Below are 23639 nucleotides of genomic sequence, written 5' to 3'. Positions count from 1 at the left end.
TTTCTTTTTTCTTTTTTTTTTAAAGATTTTATTTATTTATTTGACAGAGAGAAATCACAAGTAGATGGAGAGGCAGGCAGAGAGAGAGAGAGAGAGAGGGAAGCAGGCTCCCTGCCGGGCAGAGAGCCCGATGCGGGACTCGATCCCAGGACCCTGAGATCATGACCTGAGCCGAAGGCAGCGGCTTAACCCACTGAGCCACCCAGGCGCCCAACACATTTCTCTCATCCTTTATTTATGTCTCTTTTGGTCGAACCCTTTTCTCTCTCTCCCTTTCCTGTTTTCCTTCTGCTGCATGCACCTCTGGCAGTGTGGGATTCTGGCCGCACTAAAGTGGGGGCAGCTGACCGGATGACTTTTTGGTCCTCAAGGCCGGGAAGGACACAATAAGAGGAGACGGAGGAGTCTGGGACATCTGTGTTGTGAGAGAACAGTTGTACGAGCTAGTTCTTGTGCTTCAGAGCTGCAGTTTCTGTTTTTTGAGTTGAGACGGATGAGATGGGAGATTAAGAGTTTCTCTGAAGTATCATAGTTGAAACTGTTGGTTGCCTGAGTTTATTCTTGGCTCTACATACAGTTAAATAGCTCTGTGACCTGGTTTCTTAACTTTGGAAAACTTTCTCATGCAAGAAAGTAGGAATCCCAAATAGTGCCTACTTCATAGAGCTGTTATAAGGATAATATTATGTAAGTTATATCAAGGACATTGCCCAGTGTGTAGTAAATGCCCAATACATATTAGTCACTATTCATTGTTTTACATTCATTGGACACAGTTGTCTCTTTATCACTGGTATGTTTTCTTTAAAGTTCAAATGTCAGGAAAGAAGCAATCAGACTTTCCTTTCTGTTGAGGTACTTAGATCAGGATGGTAAACAGATGGAAGATTTGCTGCTAGAGTTAATGGTGACCAGTGGGACGTAAAATTGGACTTTTATAGAAAACACAAAGACCACAAGAAAACTGCTATGGATTGGTTAGGCGTAAGAAGCTAGACCGGCAGGGCTAGAGACTGTTGGGAAGTTTAAGATATTTCTGAGTCCGAAATGACTGAAAAGACTGAGTACCCGCTTCTGATTTGTCTGAATTCTTTTATTTTTGTGAAAACACTCTTTTGGCCAGCATGGCTTATGTTTTCTCTTCTGTAAGAGAAAATAGCTAAAGAAAAAAAAAAAGAAGAAGAAGAAGAAGAAAGAAAAGAAAAGAAAGAAAGAAAATGTAAAGCCTACTCTTTAAAAAATATATAATTTGAAGTTTTACTTTATTCAGCATAGTTTTAGAAGAAGGTGTTTCATACAAGTCAATTTTCTAGATAAATGAAGTTTAGCTTGTTAAGTATCAAAACTTGTTTCACCCTTTCTTACTGAGCTTTTTCTAAAATCAAAGAACACATTCATGTAACATTTGTTGAGCATGTCACATGTGCCAAAAACTGGGTATTTTACTATATACAATCTTAATTTTCACATGTAAAATGCATTATATTTGGGGTTCTTAAAAAAAAGATCCCAGTCCTAATGTAATCTCTTCTTGGAAAGCTAATTGTTAGGCCCTTAGATAATTTTGTGCTTAGAATTTCTTCAGCTTTTATACTTCGATCTTATTATTCCCTACATATATATAATATATATATATATATATATATTTTTTTTTTTTAGATTTTTATTATGTATTTGACAGCCAGAGATCACAAGTAGGCAGAGAAAGAGAGAGAGAGAGCTGAGCAGAGAACCCGATGCGGGGCTCGATCCCAGGATCTGGGATCATGATCTGAACTGAAAGCAGAGGCTTTAACCCACTGAGCCACCCAGGTGCCCCTCCCTACAAATTCTTAATGTTTCCATATTATTGAGAGAAAGAAAACTGGTTTTCAACTGAGTGCTTATTATGTATTCTAGCACTTTCACATATATTTAAGCTTAAGAAAAACCTATAAAATAATAATTATTATGCACATTTTATAAATGAGACAACTGAGGCAACAGAGTCTGAGTATCATGCCCAAGCTCATACTGCTGAGAAGAAGTGGAGCTGTGAGTCGATTATGGACTTCTCTGTCTCCAGATCTTGTGCTTTTTCTATGCAGACATTATCAAAGAAATAGGGCTCAATTAAAACTAGGTTAATAGATTGTGCTTCAGATTCCTTCCCATTATTCTAAAAACAGATTTTTTTTTCTTCCTTAATTAATTTAGCTATCCTTTAGCTATGCTAGATGTAGGTAAAAGTTAGAAAAAAGATGGAGCTTCTAAGCCTTTGGATGAGAAACTGGTCCATGGGATGATACAGGATTTTCCAGATTTAAATGAAAGTTAAAAAAAATAAAAACACAACAACAACAACAACAGCAAAAACCCTTAACTTTCATAGAGCCTTTAATTTATAGTCACAAGTAATTTTGTGTGCCTGAGGCCAGGTATAGATTAAAGAATTTATCCGAAGTCTTATAGCAATATAAGTTCTTTACTTATGCTAAGCCATCAAAATCCAGTGGGGGTAAATCCTCCATAAAAGCAATGAAAACATTGGCAAAGATGGCCAAAGTCAACTTTTTCAAAACTCTTGAAATTAGCCAAAGTCTTCCAACAGTCTGAGAAGTGTTTATTCAGGAAAAACTGATGAACCTCATTAAGCAGTCTTTGTGGCATTGTAACTTGAACTGCTCACATATCCCTCTCTTCAGGTCTACAGTAACCTTGAAAAATAGCAGTCTTGCAAACATGGTGCTTATAAAAACCAGCAGCTTTGCAACCATTGGGCTGGACAGGCCTCATTTGGAGCTTCTTAAGAAGTCCCATTCCCAGAGCATTGTCCCTGTTTGACCTGTCTTGCATTTCCCTGGAAAAGCTTGATTGGAGCTTCGAACTTGCTCTGCAGGAAATATCTTGTCCTCAGGGCATTTGTCAAAAATGATCAGTGGCAATTGTTTAATAGATCAACTGCTGAGGGGGCAATAGCAGTTGGGCAAATAAGGACCTGGTCAAAAACTTAAAAGTGAGATATGAGGATAAGGTATCTCCCTAAAGGACTTTTAGAAGCTCTGACATAGTCCTAGGAAATTAAAAGACTGAGCACATATTCAGGACTGTGTGCATGCCCAGGAAAGACCTGACAGGCCCTAATCTCTCACCTCTGACTGACATTGAGGTCCTAGGCAAGCAATTAATAAAAGCTAAGGCAGAAGTTAAAATTACTTGAGTGTTGCAGGCGTATCCCAAAACACATGCAGAATTTCTCAGCAAATATTGGGAGGCTGATTTGTTCAAAACATTTAACAAACTTCAGACTAATCGTTAGCTATCCAGTAAACTAACTGAGGCATCAGTGGTTACAGAGAATACAGACATTATAGGATTAGTCCAGGAAGGTCACTAAACAAATAGCAACAACTGCAATGATGACAAAGAACAGCAACAACAATAAATCTTGGAGTGTTGGGGAAGGGGAGTCTGATTTCCAGAATTGTCACATTAATTATTACATTTCTAATATGTCTAGGGTTTTTTTTTGTTTTGTTTTTTTGTTTTTGTTTTTTTTGTTTTTTTTTTTTTTGTTAAGGTGTGGGACACCTGAAGAAAAAGGAAGGTAGGTTTATACATAGGAGAAAAAAAAGTAGTAAATAAAACCTGTCCCTGAGGGGGCCAAGTTGTTGGACTTACTCTGCAAAGATTTTAATCAGCTATTATAAATATAGTTAAAGAACTAAGCAAAATATGTCTTAAAAATTAATGGGAAGTATGATAATGAAACCTTACAAAATAAAGTTTATCAATAAAGAGAAATAGAAATTTATAAAAAATATATAAATTCTGGAGTTGAAAAGTACAATAGCTGAAGTGAAAAATTCATTAGCAGGCTCAATAGCATATTTGGACTGGCAGAGAAGAGAAACAGCAAACTTGAAGACAGGTCAATTAAGATTAGCTGGCCTGAGGAACAGAAGGAAAAAAGCAGTAAGAAAATAGAACATAATGTCATATACCTGTGGTACACCACCAAGCACACCAACATATGTATGGGGGAGGTCCAGAAGGAGAAGAGAGAGGAAAAGGAGCAAAAAGAATATTTGAAGATTGGACAAACACCTCCCAAGTTTGCTGAAAAACATTACATATTCAAGAACCTCAATAAACTCCAAGTAGGATAAACTGAAAGAGATCCATACCTACACACACGTAGTCAAACTGTCAAATGATAAAGACAAAGAGAGAATCTTGAAAGTAGCAAGATAATATGATTTATCAAGTACAGAGATCCTCAATAAAATAAACTGCTGACTTCTCATTAGAAATCATAGAGGCCAGAAGTTAATTGGAGGGCATATTCAAGATACTGAAAGAAAAAGAATTCTATATCTGGCAAAACTATCTTTCAAAACTGAGGGAGAGGGCCACTTGGGTGGCTCGGTCAGTTAAGCATCTGCCTTTGGTTCAGGTCATGATCCTGGAGTCCCAGGATTGAGCCCAGCATTGGGCTCCCTGCTCAGGCGGAGTCTGCTTCTCCCTTTACCCCTGTTTCTCCCCTGACTCATGCTTGCTCTTCTCTCTCTCTCCCTCAGTCTCTCTCAAATAAATAAATAAAATCTTAAAAAAAAAAAAAAAACCACTGAGGGAGGAACTAAGGCATTCTCAGATACAGAAGAACTGAGGGAATTCATCACTAGCAAACTTGACTCTCAAAAATCATGAAGGGAGTCCTTCAGATTGAAAGGAAAAGAAACTAGATGGTAACTTGAATCCACACGAGATATTCATAGCACTGGTAAAGATAATACATAGCGAACTATAAAAGATAGTACAATGGTATTTTTGTTTGTGATTCTTTTCTGTCTAATTTAAAATACAACTTCAGGTGCACCTGGGTGACAGTCATTTGAGCGTCAGACTCTTGGTTTTGGCTCAGGTCACAATCTCATTGTTGTGAGATCAAGTCCTGTGTCAAATTCTGGGCTCAGTCTGGAGACTGCTTGAGATTCTCTCCCATTCCTTCTGTCCCTCCCATTCATGTTCTCGCTCTCGCTCTCTCTCTAAAATAAATAAATGTCTTTTAAAATTTTTTTAAAAATACAACTTCATAAGGCAAAAGATATAAAATGGTTAATGGGCTTATATAAAGATATAATTTGTGTGTGTATGTATATGCCTGTGTATATATGTATGTATATGGCACAGAATACTAGCGCAAAGGAGGGGTAGGAAAAAGAATGTATTGCAGGAAAGTTTCTGGTTACTATTGAAGTTTTCAAGTTAATATTAATATGAACTACATTATTGTAAGTTAAGTTACTAAGTGTAATTCTCAAGACAATGACTGAGAAAATAACTCCCCCAAAATACAGTAAAAGAAATGAAAAGAGAATTAAAACAATGTGCTAGAAAAAATCTTAAACATGATAGAAGGCAGTAATAGAGGAACAAACCATATGGCATATAGAAAATAAAGTTAGTGGCAGATGTAAATCCTACCTATCTGTAATCATATTAAAGGTAAATGCATTAAACTTTCCTATTAAAAGGCAGAGATTGGCACAGTGTGTGTGTGTGTGTGTGTGTGTGTGTGTGTGTGTGTATGTGTGTGTGAAGGGGCATGACCCTCCTGTATGTTATTTAAAAGATGCACACTTTAAATTAAAAGACACAAATAGGTTGAAAATAAACAGATGTAAAAGATATACCATGCAAACAGTAACCAAGTAACCAAAGGAGAGTTGGAGTGACTATACTAATATCTTATAAAATAGACTTTAAGACAAAAATTGTTGCTGGACACAAAAAGGGTTATTTTTTAATGATAACAGTGTTAGTGTATTAGGAAGATCTAATAATCATATATACACCTGAAGACAGAGCCCCAAAACACACGAACCAAAACCTGACAGAATTGAAGGTAAATATACGCAATTTAATAATAGTTGGAGGAGATTTACGTAACCCTTTTCCAATTGGCTAAAACAACTCAGAGGAAGATCATCAAGGAAACAGAAGACTTGAACAACACTATACAATGACTAGACTTAAGAGACATCTGTAGAACACTCCACTCAACAATGGGATACATACTCTCCCTAAGTGAACATGAAACATTCTCTCGAAAAAAAAATCACAGGCCATAACAAACCTCACTACATTTAAAAGGATTGAAATTATACAATATATGCTCTCCAAAAACACTGAAATGAAAATAGAAAGCAATAACAGAAGGAAATTTGGGGAATTCACAAATGTGGAAATTAAATGACACACTCTTAAAATAACCAGTGGATCAAAGTGAATGCAATGAGTGAAAATGACACAAAATATATAAAAAACATAAAGGATGCAAGTAAGTCAATGTTCAGAGCAAAATATGTAGTTGCAGATGCCTAAAGGAGCAAGGTCTCAAATAACCCAAATTTCCAGTTTAAGAAACTAGAAAAAGGAAAACAAATCAAACCCAAAGCAAATAGAAAGGAAGGGAATGAAGATTAGAGTAGAAATAAAGAAAGTAGAGAATAGAAAAACAACAGAGAGAAAAATCAATGAAACCAAAGTTGGTCCTTTTGAAAACATCAACAAAATTACCAAATCTTTCATTAAAATGACCAAGGAAAAAAAGAAGTTTTGAATTACTAAAATCAGGAATGAAAGAGGGGACATCACTGCTGACCTTACAGAAATTAAAAAGGATCATGGGGGACACTACAAACAACTGTATGCCAAAGAAATAGATAGCTTAGATGAAATGGACAAAGCTCTAGTATGGCATAAATTACTAAAACCAACTCAGGAGGAAATAGACAATCTGAATGGACCTATAGCAAGTAAAGAAATTAAGTTAGATTAAAAGTTTCCCACAGGGGCAAAAAAAGCCCAATCTTTGCATAGTTTCACTGGTATGTTCCACTAAACATTGAGCATATTCATATGAATCCTTTGCAAAGTTTTCCCCAAAAAAGGAAAGAGAGAGAACATTTTCCAACTAATTCTACAAGGCCAATATTGCTTTCATACCAACATTAGACAAAGGCATAGGAAAAATACAGATCAATATCCCTTATGAGCATAGATGCAAAAGACCTCAACAACTAACAAACCAAATCCAGAAGTATGTAAAAAGCATTATACACTATGACCAAGTGAGATTTATCCTAGGAATGCAATGTTGATTCAACATACTAAAATCAATCAATATAATATACCATTGTAATAAAATAAAAGCCCCAAACCACATAACCATCTTAACAGCCACAGAAGTAGCGTTTGAGAAATTATGGCACTATTTCATCCTAAAACACAGTCCAAAAATTAGGAATAGGGAACTTTCTCAATCTGATAGAGGGCATCTATAAAAAATCCACAGGTACCATCATGCTAACACATTTCATATGAAATTTTCTTTGCATGTTGAATTGAAAATGCCTATTGGGTTAAGTAAAATATATTATTGACACTTATTTTACCTATTTTTAATGTGGCTCCTAGCAAATTTTAAATTTTATAATTTAAATTACAAATTTAAATGTATAAAATACATACAAATAAATATAAATAAAAAATAAATATAAATTTAAATTATAAATATAAATCACATTTGTGGAATGAATTTTATGTTCTGCACCCTGGGCCTCCAGGGTCTGGTAGATCTGGGCCCTATTCCCTGTCCTGTAAGTCTGGTTGATTGAGAGGGGAGCATGGAGACTGACTAAGTGGACTGGAGAAGAAGATGGGGGTGAGGGGTGGGGGCGGGGCAGATAAAGAGCCCTTATGAATGCAGTCTTGCTATGAGAGCAGGGGGCTTTGTTTTATTCACAGCTGTATCCTTAGTGCTTAGGATAGTACTGGGAACAGAAAATTATAATAAAATAATATAAAATAAAGATTGGTAATTAAAAAAAAAAAAAAGATTCAGTAAGAGAGTGGTGTTTATTAGTGAATGGTTCTTTATTCAGCACCATACTTGGTGCCGTGGGTTCATAGATTCTAGCAGACAAAAACGTGGTTTCGTGAGACCATACATGGCATCTGATAATCCCCCGACCGTGCAATGGGTATACGAGATGGGACAGAGGACTAAGGGGAACTAGAAAGTGGTAGCTGGACTTTGACAAAGTTAGTTTGTTGTTGCCTGTTTGATTGTACAAGGCAATCAAAGTGATTTTTTTTTTTTCTTATCTAGGGAGCACGTATTTGAAGGGCGCCCTTTATGTAAAAATCACCCGATTTCCAAATATTGGCACCTAAATTCAAATTTTTTCAAATGTGCAAATCAAACAAAACCCTTCTGTGGCTTGAGTTTGGCCCAGGAGCCTCCTGAAGATTTCCCTGGTGAAGTGAAAGCATAATTCCCTTGACTTCTTAGCCATCACAGCGAAGAACTTAATGTGAGGCACAGGAAGCCTTCTCAGACCTACTCTTCTTTGTTGTGTCCCCTATCTTAAGGTCTCAAATTCCATGTATTTCTTCTTCTTAGTAGCTGTTACATTTGGTGTCTGCCTTTGTATGATTGTTGACTCAGTATCTGTTTCTTCCAGGGAACATCCAAAAGTTCCTCATGGGAACAGGCCAGGTCTGCTTTGCTAATCAATAGTTAAAAACTGAATGAGTGAAGTAGGCAGGAGAGATTAATTTTAAAATCCATTCTGTTGTTAAAGAGGTAAAACAACCTGAGAATAGCATCTCGCTTGGAATTCTGTGTTGAAATATTCAATACAACTGCAGGTTATTTTATTGGCACAACTGAGAAAAGATTTTTTTTTTCCCATTCTACGTAGACATTTCAGCATTATCTACACTAATACATCTCAAAGTGTATTTCAGAGAACCCTGGCATTTGCAGCAGAACACATTAATGTCAGTATTTATTTGTACTTAGTAATTCCAAAGTTTACAGTTTGACATTTTAGGCTATAGTTAATCCTCTGGATTTAGTGCTCTTCGTGAGAAAAATGGAAACACTGCTTCCCTTGTATAGTTGTTAAGAATATATATTTTAGACTTTTAGTATTTATAAATTTTAATCATTTTAAGCGCTGGAAGAATGGGAAAGCTGAAGGAGAGCTGGCGAGAATCCCTAGAACTAGAACTTTCTATTGAAAAAAAGGAAACAAAAAAATCAATAACGATTCACCACGTTCAAGCTGAAAGGTTCACTATAGTACTGAAGTAAAACCACAGGTGTATTGCTGAAGGAGAGAGGTCGCTTTTTCCATGCCTTGACATAGTAGAGACAGTGAAGCTGAAATAGTGAGAAACAGCAGGGTGAAGGAGGGAAAACCACAACCTGTTTTAGTTTTGTGGAAAAGTTTTTAACAGTGCTAAACTTTATCCTTCACATTTTTATAAGTTGCAGAAAGGAAAGTCTTAAAAGACTCCTAAAATTAAATCTGTATGTCCATTTCTATAACATTCTCAAAATCACGAAACTGTAGAGATGGAGAACAGATTAGCAGTTGCCAAGGGTTGGAATTGGGGCACAGGGTTCTATGAGCTTTCATCTAGTGCATCCTGAAGCTCTGTGTCTGTGAGCTTAAACATTTAGAATGATTTCCTCCTTAGGAAAAGAGGTTTTCCTAAAGAGGAAATCACCAGGAAATCACATCCTTGGAAAAAAAAAAAAAAAAGACTTAATTCCTGTATAACTAACATTCATATATTAGTTTCAAGTGTATGATACAGTGATTCCACAGTCCACCACTCAGTGCTCATCACGATGAGGGTACTCTTGATTCCTTTCACCTGTTTCACCCACCCCCCCCAACCACCTTCCCCTCTGGGAACCACCAGTCCTCTACAGTCAAGAGTCTGTTTTACTGTTTGTCTCTTTTTTTCTTTTTTTGTATGTTTTGTTTCTTAAATTCCAAATAGGAGTGAAATTCTATGGAACAGTATGGAGCGCCTCAAAAAAATTAAAACCAGAATTGCCGTATGATCCAGTAATTCCACTACTGGGTATTTACTAAAAGAAATGAAAACACTAACTTGAAAAGATATGTGCACTCCTATGTTTACTGCAGCATCATTTACAATAGCCAAGATAGGGAAGCAACCCATGTGTCCATCAATAGCTGAATGGATATAGAAGAGGTAGTGTGTGAATACACCGTGGACCATTACTCAGCCATAAAAAAGGAATGAAATCGGCATTTGCATCAACATGGATGGAGCTAGAAGCTTTGATGCTAAGTGCAGTCAGTCAGTGGGATGACCTTCTTTATTACTATAATGTTCTAAGTCTGTTATTAACAGAGCCATTCCATCTTTCTTTTAATTAGTTTAGCATGAAAAGCGTGCTAGTGTTAGCATGAAAAGCATATCTTCTTCCTTTTAATCTACTTGCAGCTTTCAAGTGTTTCTATATGCAGGCATAGAGGATTACCTTACTTTTTTAACCAATCTGAAAATTTCTGCCTTTGAATTAAGGTGTACAGACATTTACATTGCGTGTGATTATTAATAGGGTTAGGTTTGAGTCTGTCATTTTGCTGTTTGTTTTCTGGTTTGTCTCTTCTGTCCTTTTTAACTTTTTTCATTCCCCTTCTGCCTTTTTCTTTTAGGATTGAAATTTTTTTATGGTTCTATTCCATCTATATTGTCATATTAGTGGCAGCATTTTTTCTTAATTTTGTGGCCACTTTGCGGTTTACTGCACACGTATATCGATCCCATCTAGCTTCAGGTGATGTCACGCCATTCCACAGATGGCAGAAAAAACTCACACAGTAAGATGAAACATAGAGTAGTATGCTTTCCTTTCCCCTGTCTTGGCCTTCATGCTATCTTCTCATGTATTTTATTTATATGTATGTTATAAACCCCACACTAACTTGCTATTTTTGTTTAGTCAGTGATCTTTTTTTTTAAATGTTTTATTTATTTATTTATTTGACAGAGAGAGAGAGATCACAAGTAGTCAGAGAGGCAGGCAGAGAGAGAGAGAGAGAGAGGGAAGCAGGCTCCCTGCTGAGCAGAGAGCCCGATGCAGGACTCGATCCCAGGACCCTGAGATCATGACCTGAGCCGAAGGCAGCGGCTTAACCCACTGAGCCACCCTGGTGCCCTAGTCAGTGATCTTTAAAGAGATATAAGTAATAGAAATAAAATTGTTATTGATTTACCCCTGTAGTCACCATTACCAGTGCTTCTCGTTTCTTTGTTTAAATTCTTATTTTCATCTGGTAGCCTATTCCTTCTGCCAGGACTTCCTTTAGCATTCCTGGCAGTGTGGGTCTGTTGGTGGTTATTGCTTTCAGCTCCTGCATGTCTGAAAAAGTCTATTTATCACCTTTATTTTTTCAAGGGTAATTTCTCTGGGATCATCATGTTTTCTTTCAGTACTTTACAGATGTCTTCTGGCTTGCATTGTTTCCAATGAAGAAACTTGCTGTGATTCTTAGTTTTGTTCCTCTGTACATAGTATGTCTTCTTTAACTCTGTCTGCTTTTAAGATCTGTCTCTTTATTACTGGCTTTGAAGTATTGATCGTGATATATAGTTTATTCCTATTTCCTGTGTTTTGGCTTTATTGAACTTCTGGGACATGTAGGTTTATTGTTTTCATCAGATTTGAAAATATTTGGCTATAATTTCTTCAAATATTTTTTCCATTCCCACATCCTCTCTTTCAGACACATGTATTAGGATGCTTGAAGTTGTCCCACAGTTCACTAATGTCTATTTATTTTTCATTCTTTTTTCTCTGTGTTTTCATTTCACATAGTTTCTATTGCTATGTTTTCAGTTCATTAATCTTTTCTTCCGCCATTAATCCCATCTAGTGTATTTTTCATTTCAACTTGGGTCTTTTGAGAAAACTTATGTGTCTCTACTTAATTTTTTGTGCATGAGGAATACTGTCCTTATGCTCCTGCCTATTCATTTGAACATCTGTGTCTAATATCAGGACCCCTCTCTCAATAATTGGGTTCTTCATTTTTCTCATTTCGGGCCATATTTTTCTGCTTCTTTGAATGCACAGTAATATTTGCTTAGATGCCAGACATTGTGAATTTTATCTTTTCGGCCAAGGAATATTTTTGTATTCCTGTAAATAATCTTGAGCTTCATTCTGGGGCCCAGTGAAGGTACTCAGAAAGAGTTTGGTCCTTTTAGGTCTTGCTTTTTTTTAAGATTGTATTTATTTATTTGACAGGCAGAGATTACAGATAGGCAGAGAGGCAGGCAAGAGACAGGAAGAAGCAAGCTCCCCGCTGGGCAGAGAGCCCTATGTGGGGCTCCATCCCAGGACTCTGGGATCATGACCTCAGCCAAAGGCAGAGCCTTTAACCCACTGAGCCACCCAGGTGCCCCTAGGTCTTGCTTTTTTTTTTTTTTTTTTTTTTTTAAGGTCTTGCTTTTTAGATAAAATTAATTTATTGGTACCACAGCTGCATTTAGGCTAGGGTTCTTTGTTCCCTGCTGCTGAGGCAAGACCCTTTTATGTCCTCGGAATCAAGAGGCTTCCCCGTCTGTCTGGAGTTCCGAGCCCTGCATGAACGTGAGGTACTCTCCCCTCTCATCTCCTAGTCTTGGGGTAGTTTCATCACCTGCATGCACTGCTTTTCTCAGTTCGATACTCAGGCAGTGTCTTTTGCACAGCTCTAGGGTTTTCTTTCTCTGTACCTCTCTCCTTTCCTGTGTGCCACCCAGAGAACCTGCAGCCCCACCTTCTCAATGCAGGGTGTCTGCCAGCCTCCCCCTGGGGCAGGTGGAAACTCCTCACAGCAATACGCGGGGGCATTCGTAGAGGTCACCTTAATTGTCGCCCATCTCTCAGAGATCACTATCCTGTACGACTCAATGCCCCGTGTCCTGAACATAATAATAGTTTCCTTTGTTTTATTGTTGTTGTTGTTGTCATTGATGGTTTTAGGTGGGAGGGTAAATAAAGTTCTTGGTATTCCATTTAGTTGTGATTGGAAATCGCAAAATTGGGGTTTATATTTTCTTTTGCTTATTTAATATTCCTCTTATTTGAAGAAGAAAGTTGTATTTTAACCATTTATGTGTAAGCCGATTTCTAATCATGCTTGCTGTATTCAAGTTTATGAAGATCTGAAGTGGGGTGAAGGGGCGGCACAGAAAATAAACACAATGAAGTGCTACTGCTTACCCCAAAGCTCTCTGATTTACTCTTTGGTAGGTTGTTGATCTGCTGGATTATGAGACCCCTTTGTTCCTTTCGGAGAGAGAGAGTCACCAAATGCGTTCTATGAATGTGCATTCAAAATGTATGGAAGATGTTATAAATCAAATGGTCATGGTCTTTGTGTTTTGATCTACACCATTAAAACTTTGACAGTAAAATATTATAGAGGAAACATAATGAGAGAACTTACTTCAGTAGATATTAAAATGTATTTTAAAGCTATAATAATCAAAATATTAAAGTAGTAATGCTAATATTGACACAGACTAGTAGACCAAAATAGAATTTCCATAGGCAGACTTACAAATGTAGTTTAAACATTTAGCATAAAGGAACTATTTCAGGCATGCGTTTTTCAGAAGATAACGTTGGTACAACCGGATAATTCACTGAAAAAAAGAAAAGTTGGATCTCCTCTCCATACCTTAAACCCAGCTATGTTTCAGATAGATTAAAAAGATAACAACGGGGGTGCCTGGGTGGCTTAGTGGGTTAGGCCTCTGTCTTCGGCTCGGGTCATGATCCCAGCGTCCTGGGATCGAGCCCCACATCGGGCTCTCTGCTCAGCGGGAGCCTGCTTCCTCCTCTCTCTCTGCCTGCCTCTCTGCCTACTTGTGATCTCTGTCTGTCAAATAAGTAAATAAAATCTTTAAAAAAAAAAAAAATAACAACGTTGTTGGGAGAAAATGTAAGTGATTCATATAGGCTTGAGGGAGAGAGGGCCTTTTTAAGTATGACACAGAGGATACAACCAAATTGGAGTTAGAGAGTTTACAAAGAAAAATCATTCAAACAGAAGGAAAAAAGAGAAAGAGAGAGAATAAGGTAAATAAGGTGAGCAAGAAAGCAAATGTCTTTTAATTTAACAAATTCATTATTTCTTTTCAGAATATTTAAAAGATGCTTCAAAGAAGATGAAAAGTGGACTTATATTTGTAAAATTGGTGAACCCGTGTTCAGGTAAGCTTTCCTGCCCCCTTCTCTTCCGATTACAGTAACTCTAGTATTTTTTAAACATTGCGCATAAAAAGTGTATATACTTATTTACCTTTGTACGTTTGTTCTTCCTTAATAGGTTTTAAAAGTAAGTTGGCATTGCTGGGTGACAACAGTGAGCTTGGCCTAAATTTTGTTTATTTCTTCTTCTAATTTAAATCCATAGAACTGTTCACTCATCAGAAATGCATACAAGATAGAAAGTAGTGTGTTTGGCTTCTCTCTGAAAACAGACTGTTTTTCTTTAGCCTTCTTAAGCCAATTCTTCTTAAATAGTTGTCCAATATTAATGTCCACTTATATTCATTTTATGTTGTGAAATAAACAGCCAGAGTAAAAAAGAAAAAATAGAGTTTTTACTTGACATGCCAAGATTTTGAGTGTTTTCATTTTTAGTGGTACTTTCCTTATTTTGTTCTAACCAAAAGGTGGTATATTTGTTCCAATTCAAGAAGTGATTTTTTTTATATTAAAAGCATTGTATACAGATACATATTTTATTGCAACTAATTTCATTTTAACTTTATATTTTGTTTCCTAATTTTTAGGCAAAAATATTAAAATATACTATAAAATATAGTAATTCTGATATTTATCTTTATGTGGGTTTTTTTTGTTAATTTATTTCACAAGGTTTATGTCATAGGGTTGTTATTAATTTTGTAAGATTGTGTGTAGACATCTGATACTTAGCAAATTAGAACATTGTGCTGGCAGGTACAATATTGAAATAGCAAAAGCAAGAGAAATTTATTGGGTAGTGCCTTGTTACCGTTGTTGATGGAAAGACATAAATAGAAGCCACAAAAAAGGCAAAAAGTCCTGGCTTCTTCCAGTTTCCTTTTCTTCAAGGTGGAATTGAATTTGAATTGAAAATTCCTATTATCTTTAACTTCTAATTTTTTTTTTTTAAAGATTTTAATTTATCTATTTGACAGAGAGAGATCACAAACAGGCAGAGAGGCAGGCAGAGAGAGAGGAGGAAGCAGGCTCCCTGCTGAGCAGAGAGCCCGATGCAGGACTCGATCCCAGGACCCTGGGATCATGACCTGAGCCGAAGGCAGTGGCTTAACCCACTGAGCCACCCAGGCGCCCCGTATTTTTTTTTTTTTCTAATTTTATTTTTCACATTTTTTCTATAGAAGTCTTAGGTAGCAGTAAAGGTTGTAAAGCATTTAATGAAAGTAAAGGTATACAAAAAAGTCAGGCTTCTTGTAAAATTTGTGTTTTATCTACATGTCTGTAAACAACAGAGGAACAAATGTTCGCATTTACTACATTGTGGAAAAATCAAGGCTAACATGTGCTGAGCATTTACTATTTTAGGAACTTTACATGTGTTCTGCCTTTCTAATTCTTACAAAACCCTGTGAGGTATGTTCCCTATTGCTTCCATTTTACAGATATGGAAACAGAGGCACAAAAAGGTTTGTACAACTTCCTCAAAGGCACACCCCCAACGTGTGGTCCACATAGATTCAAACTCAGGGTCCTTGATAGTGCTGTGTTTAGAAAAAAATTTCATGCATCAAAGGGCCCTTGCCTTTCTCACTTAGTGCTGGCCCTCGGGGTCTATCTTGGGCCCTCTGGTGACAGGACCCACATGCCAGCTCAGTTCATCTGGCGGAAGCATCAGGCTTGGGTAGTTTAAGAACTGGTTTCCCCTTGCGATCTAATGGAGGAGTCAATGAGAGGCTTTGTAGCAGTTAAGATGAATGATTGCGGGTTTTTTTTGTTGTTTTTTTTTTAATTTACTGGTTTAAGTTCAGTGAGGATTATAGAGCTGAGAAACAAGCATCTGTATATAATAGCTATAAACTTTCCTCGGAGTCAGTTTGTATAGAATATATCTATGTATGTTTATGTCCATATTAGGAACATTCCTCAGAACTATTGGACAGTCTTTTGATTTTGTGTGTGTGTGAAAACTTACAAATAAAAAACAGATCTGTCTTAACAGGGGAAGGAACCATTTACTTGTTCAATATGTGTCAACAGCAGCTGTTTGAAATAAAAGTTTTCAAGGAAAAACACCATTCTTGGTTTATAAATCAATCAGTCCAGTCAGGTAAGTGACGCATGTATATATTTCTGTTAACTAAACACATACTCTAGCTTTTCCATCCATCATGCATTGGAGTGCAGGCTTGTCTGCCCAGTTTGGAGTCTGGTCCATGTTTTGGCCTTCCTTGGCATCAGAGCAGGATTTAATCAGGGGGAAAGGAAAGATAGTTTGAACAAGTTTAAATCAGTATCTATGTATCTTAGATAGTAGGCAAATTTAAACTAGTAACTCCACTTTGTCTCCTAAAACACAGATGCCTCCCTGGTCGGGAATTAGGTCATTTTTCTAACACGGGAGCGTACATTGTGTGGACTGGGAACTCTTTGTTCTTCTTTTAGATACTTTTGAGGATCTTCAGGTGTTAATGTCTTACTTCTGTGCAAATGAATGCACTTCTAAAATGAAATAGAATATAACAAAGATGTTTTTTAATGTGTTGTCATAAAATTACTACTGTCCCCACCCTTCACCCCCACACACACACATACCCAACACCAAAGTTCTGATTCTTTTAATGTTCCTCTAATTTGGGAGCAGTGTTGACTCAGAAGGAGAAAGGATTCCGCATGTTCTGATGGTTCAAGGAGTCGGGGGAAGGTCGAGTCAGTGATAGTTGAGGCCATTATACATTCCCTCTACCTGTGTTCTCATTGTTTCCTGAGAGTATTTTCTATTTCTTTGTCAGTCCTCTGCTTTCTGTTGACTATGTATGTCTCCACTTAGAGCGAGTGTAAAAAGGCCACTTTGTCTTTCTTCTAGGATGTTCCAGAACAAGAGTTTATTGCTGGTGATAAATTTCATATACCTATGTGCATGAAAATATTTGAAATGGCTTTCAGTTGCCAAAATACAATGGCAGACTGTGATATAGTCTGGCAGGTGGAAAGTATATATTCCCTTTTATTGTCGCTGCTATGCTTATTCGTTTGGCAAAGTATGAGAGTTCTAACTTCTAACGTAATATACTTGCAGTTGGGTTTAGCTAGGCAGACACAATAATATCCTGATGAAACTGGGAAATATTGGGAGTTAGTGATTGATCACCTCTCCTGGACTGTCTGAGTTGGTATCTGCTTTTTATGCTTTTTAATAGACCTTATTTGAGTGGTTTTATGTTCATAGCAAAGGTGCCTGCTTTTTTCATCATTGTCTTCTTTTTAAACTTAGCCTTGAAGAAAGAGCTGCTTTTAAGAATAGCCACCAGGATATTGTTTTCAGACCTAAAAACCTGTTCCTAATTTCTATCACGGATGCCTCATATAAAATGAGCTTAGAGCTTCTGATAGGTTGTTTTCATAAGTTTCTCTTCTACTTTAAAAAAATAATCAAGTAATATCATAATGTGAAATTACTTTCTTAACTTTTTTTACTTTCTGTGAATTGGAATCATATATATAATTTAGCGTTAGAATTTCTTGGTTGTATAGGTAGGTTGCTCTGTTAGGGAATCAAAGAAAGTACCTATGTTTCCTGAAACCAAAATAAGTATAAAGATAAAGGAATTATTTATCGTTCCATGTGATGAAATATCTCTTCTCGTTCACCTCCATGGAAGAAGGAGTGTGTAAGAAGGAGCTTAGCGAGGCTGTGATTAAGGAAGGAAAAGTGGGGACTAGGTAGGTAGTTTTCTTGATACGCTTCTTTTCCTTCTAGCCTGGATAGTAATCTTACTACAGAGTCTCCTGTTCCTTATGTTCAGTCTTGTTAGACTTGTTTCCTCTTGCCTTTTCCTTAAGGAGTAGGACGTTAGGGTAAGGTCTGAATAGGGTGGGGTCTCAAGTGGGGAACCACCTTCTCAGCTTTGAATTATTGGCTATTCCAAGCTGTGAACCCACAGACCATAGAAGGAGCTATTCATGGAGAGAATAATATTGCTTGCCCATGGCTTCATCCTCAAACGTGTAGGAAATGACATTTTACTGCAGCTTTATAGATAAACTTACACATACAGGTCTCCTAATGTTTGCCTGGTTCACATTTTGTCAGTATTTCCCCCAACTTTGCCCTTTTTTGGGGTAGTAGGAGGACCTCTGGTAAAAATTATTTTTATGGACTCTGGGAAACGAACTGAGGGTTTCAGAGGGGAGGGGGATTAGCCTGGTGGTGGGTATTAAGGAGTGCATGTATTGCAATGAGCACTGGGTGTTACATGCAAACAATGAATCACAAAACACTACATCAAAAACTAATGATGACTAACATAACACAATAAAAACATAATAAAAAATGATTTCTAAATATTTCATATCTTCTTTATTCATCCTTCAGTGGACACTTAGATTGTTCCCATCCCTTGGCTATTGTAAATAATGCTGCAATAAACATCAGGGCACATATATCTTTTTAAACTAGTGTTTTTATTTTCTTTGGGTAAATACCCAGTAGTAGAATTACTGGATCATATGATATTTCTATTTTTACTTTTTTGAGGAACCTCCATACTGTTTTCCACAGTGGCTGAACCAGTTTGCATTCCTGCCAATGGTGCACAAGGGTTCCTTTTTCTCTACATCCTTATCAACGCTTGTTATTTATTATATTTTTTATTATTTTTATTTATTATTATTATTTATTGTATTTGATTTTAGCCATTCTAACAGGTGGGAGTTGATATCTCATTGTGGTTTTGATTTGCATTTCCCTGATGATGAGTGATGTTGGGCATCTTTTCATGGGTCTGTTGGTCATGTATGTCTTCTCTGGAAAAATGTCTATTCAAGTCTTTGGCCCATTTTTAATCAAATTACTTGTTTTTCTGGCATTGAGTTATATAAGTTCTTTATGTATTTTGGGTATTAACCCTTTATGGGATATATCATCTGCAAATATCTTTTTCCATTCGGTAGTTGCCTTTTCCTTTGGTTGATGGCTTCCTTCACTGCAGACCTTTTTTTTTTTTTGTATAGTTCCAGTGGTTCATTTTTGCTTTTGTTTCCCTTGCCTGAGGAGATATATACCTATATCTATCTATCTGTACATATAGATATAGATATGTACATATAGTATATGTATATACAGATATACATAGATATATGTATCTATATATAGATATAGATATCTATATCTGTATATACATATACTATATGTACATATCTATATCTATATGTACAGATAGATAGATAGATACACACAGACACACTTACACTTAAAATGGATTATTACTCAGCCATAAAAAGGAATGGGATCTGGCCATTTGTGATAACATGGATGGAACTAGAGGGTATAATGCTACATGAAATAGGCCAGAGAGAAAAACAAATACCATATGATTTCACTCATAAATGGAATTTAAGAAACCAAACAATAAAAAAAGAAACAAATTTTTTTTAATTTTTTTTTTTTTAAAGATTTTCTTTATTTGAAAGAGAGCACAAGTTGGGGATAGAGACACACAGACTCCCCGCTGATCAGGGAGCCCAACACGGGGCTTAATCCCAGGCACCCACCCCCATCATGACCTGAGCCAAAGGCAGACGCCTAACTGACTGAGCCACGCAGGCACTCCCCAAAAAACAGACTCTTAAATACAAAGGGCAAACTGGTGATTGCCAGAGGGAAGGTGGGTTGTGGGGTGGCTGAAATAAATAAAGGAGATGAAAAGGTACAGACTTCCGGTTGTAAGATAAATAAGTCACAGAAGTGAAAAGTACAGCATAGAGTCTATCAGTAAGACTGTAATAACGTTATGTGCTGACAGATGGTGACTACACTTACCGTAGCACATTTCAAAAGAGTCATGTAGAATCATGTGCCTATGTAAGAAGAGCTTCTGAATTTAGAATTTCACATATATTTTTCAAGGAATGGTTTCCATATTGGGATTAAGATGAAATAACTAAGTTGTCTTTCTTTTTTTTTTTTTTTTAAGATTTTTATTTATTTATTTGACAGACCAAGATCACAAGTAGGCAGGCAGAGAGAGAGGAGGACGCAGGCTCCCTGCTGAGCAGAGAGCCCAATGCGGGGCTCGATCCTAGAACCCTGGGATCATGACCTGAATGGAAGGCAGAGGCTTCAACCCACTGAGCCACCCAGATGCCCCAGTAAGTTGTCTTTCTAAGACATTTAATTCCTTTTGTTCTCTTTTTAATCTGTAGGAGGTCTTCTCCACTTTGCCACACCCATGGACCCTCTATTTCTGCTTCTCCACTACCTCAGAAAGACTGGTAAAGAGGTGAGTTTCTGTTTGGGACTTAACAGTGAGGGAACAGAATAGATCGTTTTTTGCTTGATCTTCTCTCTTCTCTCTCTCCTTTTAATGACCCAAATGTAGAGTCCCAATAATTCAGATATAATTTAGTTAGATTCAGGTTGGTAGATTTGGTCTAGAACACCTGTATCACGTGTGCTGGCATGGGTTAGAGCACTGACACAAACCTGAGTACCTGCACTAATCTCTGACTGGTTTACCAGTGACTTTTAAGACTGGCCTAGTCCTCTATGCCCCATGACTTACTTGTTTGACAAAAAGCCTAAGGATGAGGAGGATTTTATCGTTAAGTACTCATTCGTTTTGAAATACAATACAAATGTTAAGAAACTGACCCTGGCCCTTAGGAGAGGAAAGAATACATTTTCTTTCATTTTCTTTCTGTGAGATGTTAAATAGGTTAGCTGGGGTGTGCCTAGTAACCTGGAAGCTGTTCTTGCAACTTAAGGACTCCTAGGTAGATGAAATATACCCTTCCAATAAAAGAGTTCATTAACAGTAATCATTTCAGTCAGAGGTTCTAAAACATTTTGGTTTTAGGATACCATTATACTTCTAAAAATGTTTTAGGATCCCCAAAAGCTTTTTATTCCCATGGGTTTTATCTATCAATATTTACTGCATTAGAAATTAAAACTGAGCAACTTAAAATAGTTTTATTAATTTATTTTGAAATAATGAGCCCATTACATGTTAACATAAATAACATGTTTTTAATGAAACAAATAACAAAATTCAGTGAAGACTGTGGCATGTTTTCCATTTTTGCAAATCTTATTGATGTCTGGCTGAATAGAGGACATCGAGATTCTCCTATCTGGTTCTGCATTCGGTCCATGTCCATGTATTGTTTCCGTAGAGGTATATGAAGAATTCGCGGCCTCACACAGACATGGAGTCAGAAAAGGGAAGACTGGTACAATAGCACCTTCAGACAACGTAGTCTTTGATACTAATCTAAAAACCAACAAGGGGGAAGTGGTTTCTTAAAAATCCGTTGCAATGTAGAATCTGAAACCCCATCAGTGAATTTCCTGTGTTCTGTTTACATGAGAATCCATTGGTCTGCCTTGCACTGAGAATGGATTTTTTACCTATGTAGGACTTTATAATGTCATGTCTTGGTCATTTGGAAAATATTGCTCCACTGATTTCTGCAGATCTTCCAAATGTTAACACAACTCATTTCTCTCTCTCCCTCCTCTGTTAATATCACCACTGATCTCATCAGAAAACTGTATATTGGGAAGCTGTCATAGCAGATACAACTTTTCTACAATTCTAATTTTTGCTTGGAAGTTAAAATTATATCACCGGCTGCAAGTACTTTCAGTCTTTTCCTTGAAGTCCCAGGCTCACTTCTTTTATGTTCTGCCAAATACCCAGGTCTGAACAGCACTAGTCCCTAATGGTTTTTTCAGTTAAAAATGGTATCCCACAAAAAGTAGTTATTTCTGCCTTTGACTCAGTGATGCAAGCACTTTTCCTTGAGGTGATTACTGCACCTGGGTAGCAGCAGAAGGGGCTTCAGCATCACTTTTAACACACAGAATATTTAAAAGATTTGTACTCAGGGTCAAGATTTAACTAAAAGTAATTGATTTTACTCCTTGATCAAGGGTATCCTGAAGTGACGCTGGCTTGCTTGCTTTCTTTCTTGCTTTCTTTCTTTCTTTCTTTCTTTTTTTTTTTTAACCTTCCCTGCCTGGCAGTGAAGAGCACAGAAGCTGCAGGACAGGTTGGTGCCATGGCCATGACTGGTGCTAAGAAGCCTGCAGTTCTTCCTCCCTTGGCCGTGCACATGTCAGCACAGTGAAGATGCAGATAGCATCCTAGCATTATTGTGAAAATAGACTTGAGCTCTGGACTCCCTGAAAGGGTCTGAGAGACCCCCCAGCATCTACCAACCACAGTCTGAAAATCTGTGAATTAACAATTTTAAGGAATAAGTGTTATTTTAAACTGCTTAGAAGAATCTGGGTCTTCGTACTCTGATATTTGCTTATAGTTTAAATGTTTATGGGCTCATCTTATTTAGTCCTTATACCAAATTTCCAAAACTTCCATACGGTGGGTGTATCAGTTTAATTTGCTATAAAAACCGAAAGCAATAAAACGGACTTCAAACTTTAAGTCATGCTGTCTCTGGAAGCAGCTTAGCTTCTTTTCTTCCCCTCCTTTCCTATATCCTCTGTCCGTTACCCTAGACTGGCGACGTTTTATTCCTTCCTTCATTCATGGTGCTCTTTCTCTGGAAGCTACCATGGAGCCAGCATATTTAGGGTATATGAGCGGTGAGGACAGTAAATCTTCACCTCTGAATGAACCACCAGAAATGGTCTGGTCACCACCAGAAGCAAGGATCTGATAATATTCAGTTGAATACTTCAGTTGGCTCCCATTTGTTTTCTAGGTTACATTAACAGAGGGAAAGTCACCAGCCAGCCTTAGCACCTGTACTGATGCACATTTAAAGCGCCCCCCCCCCATGTTGTGGGGCTGTTTCCCTGTGTCCCACTGAGACCATGACCATAGTGAATTATCCTCACCCTGGATCTCTTGGGAGTCCTGAGGGCTGTTTCAAGTCGAAAGACACAGAATGAAGTAGAGGGGTGGTTGGCTTTCACTGTAAACCATCTTAATTTTTCCTCTCAAATACTTGAAGTACACTATAAAATAACTCATGAAACATTGAGGTATTTCCTTCCCTGCGTGTGAGACACAATATTTTCTTATTGAGTTAAAGAATATTGGTATGCACTTTTGAAATGTTGACCTAGTCTTTTTTAATCATAAGATTTAACATCAGAAAAGTTCTTCTAGAATTTCTAGCTATCCCAACTGTTACTAACTTTATATTCAAAACAAGTTGCTTCTTGTATTTCCTTTTTGAGTATATATGGTAAAGAAAGTGAGAATGAAGTATTAATTACTTACGAAATTAACATAACTGTGTGGCAGTTCATTGTATATGATTATTGTTTTAAATTGCTAAATACTTAAAATATATGTTGACCATGAAAGAATATAGATTAAGGTAGATATCTAAAGACAGGCAGACTTGGAAAATGTGTGGATATTGTTTCTATCTGAAGGAAGAAGACAGCATTGGAACTGAGGCATTTCTTGCCACTCTTTGACTTAACAGAAAGTATGACAAGCTTTGACATATGCTACTGAGTGAATGAGATTTCACCCTTCAAACCAAAGAAAGCTGCATTTGTAGAAAGAAAACTGATCAGACG

At 37.0% G+C, this 23639-nt stretch overlaps 1 protein-coding gene across 3 annotated transcripts in view; it reads left to right on the top strand.

Moving 5' to 3' along the window:
- RNASEH2B (ribonuclease H2 subunit B) overlaps window positions 1-23639 on the top strand; it is a 63953-nt gene that overhangs the window by 11242 nt on the left and 29072 nt on the right. For all 3 annotated transcript variants that reach the window (XM_059377582.1, XM_059377581.1, XM_059377580.1), the window contains exons 2-4: window positions 14012-14083; window positions 16080-16187; window positions 20282-20358. In XM_059377582.1, coding sequence (XP_059233565.1) covers window positions 14012-14083; window positions 16080-16187; window positions 20282-20358 — 257 coding nt within the window. The remainder of the gene's footprint in view (window positions 1-14011; window positions 14084-16079; window positions 16188-20281; window positions 20359-23639) is intronic.

This window comes from Mustela nigripes, chromosome 15, assembly GCF_022355385.1.
Source record: "Mustela nigripes isolate SB6536 chromosome 15, MUSNIG.SB6536, whole genome shotgun sequence".
NCBI classification, from domain to species: Eukaryota; Metazoa; Chordata; class Mammalia; order Carnivora; family Mustelidae; genus Mustela; species Mustela nigripes.
Note: the sequence above shows the minus strand (reverse complement) of the source record. Positions and strands in the feature narration are given on the sequence as shown.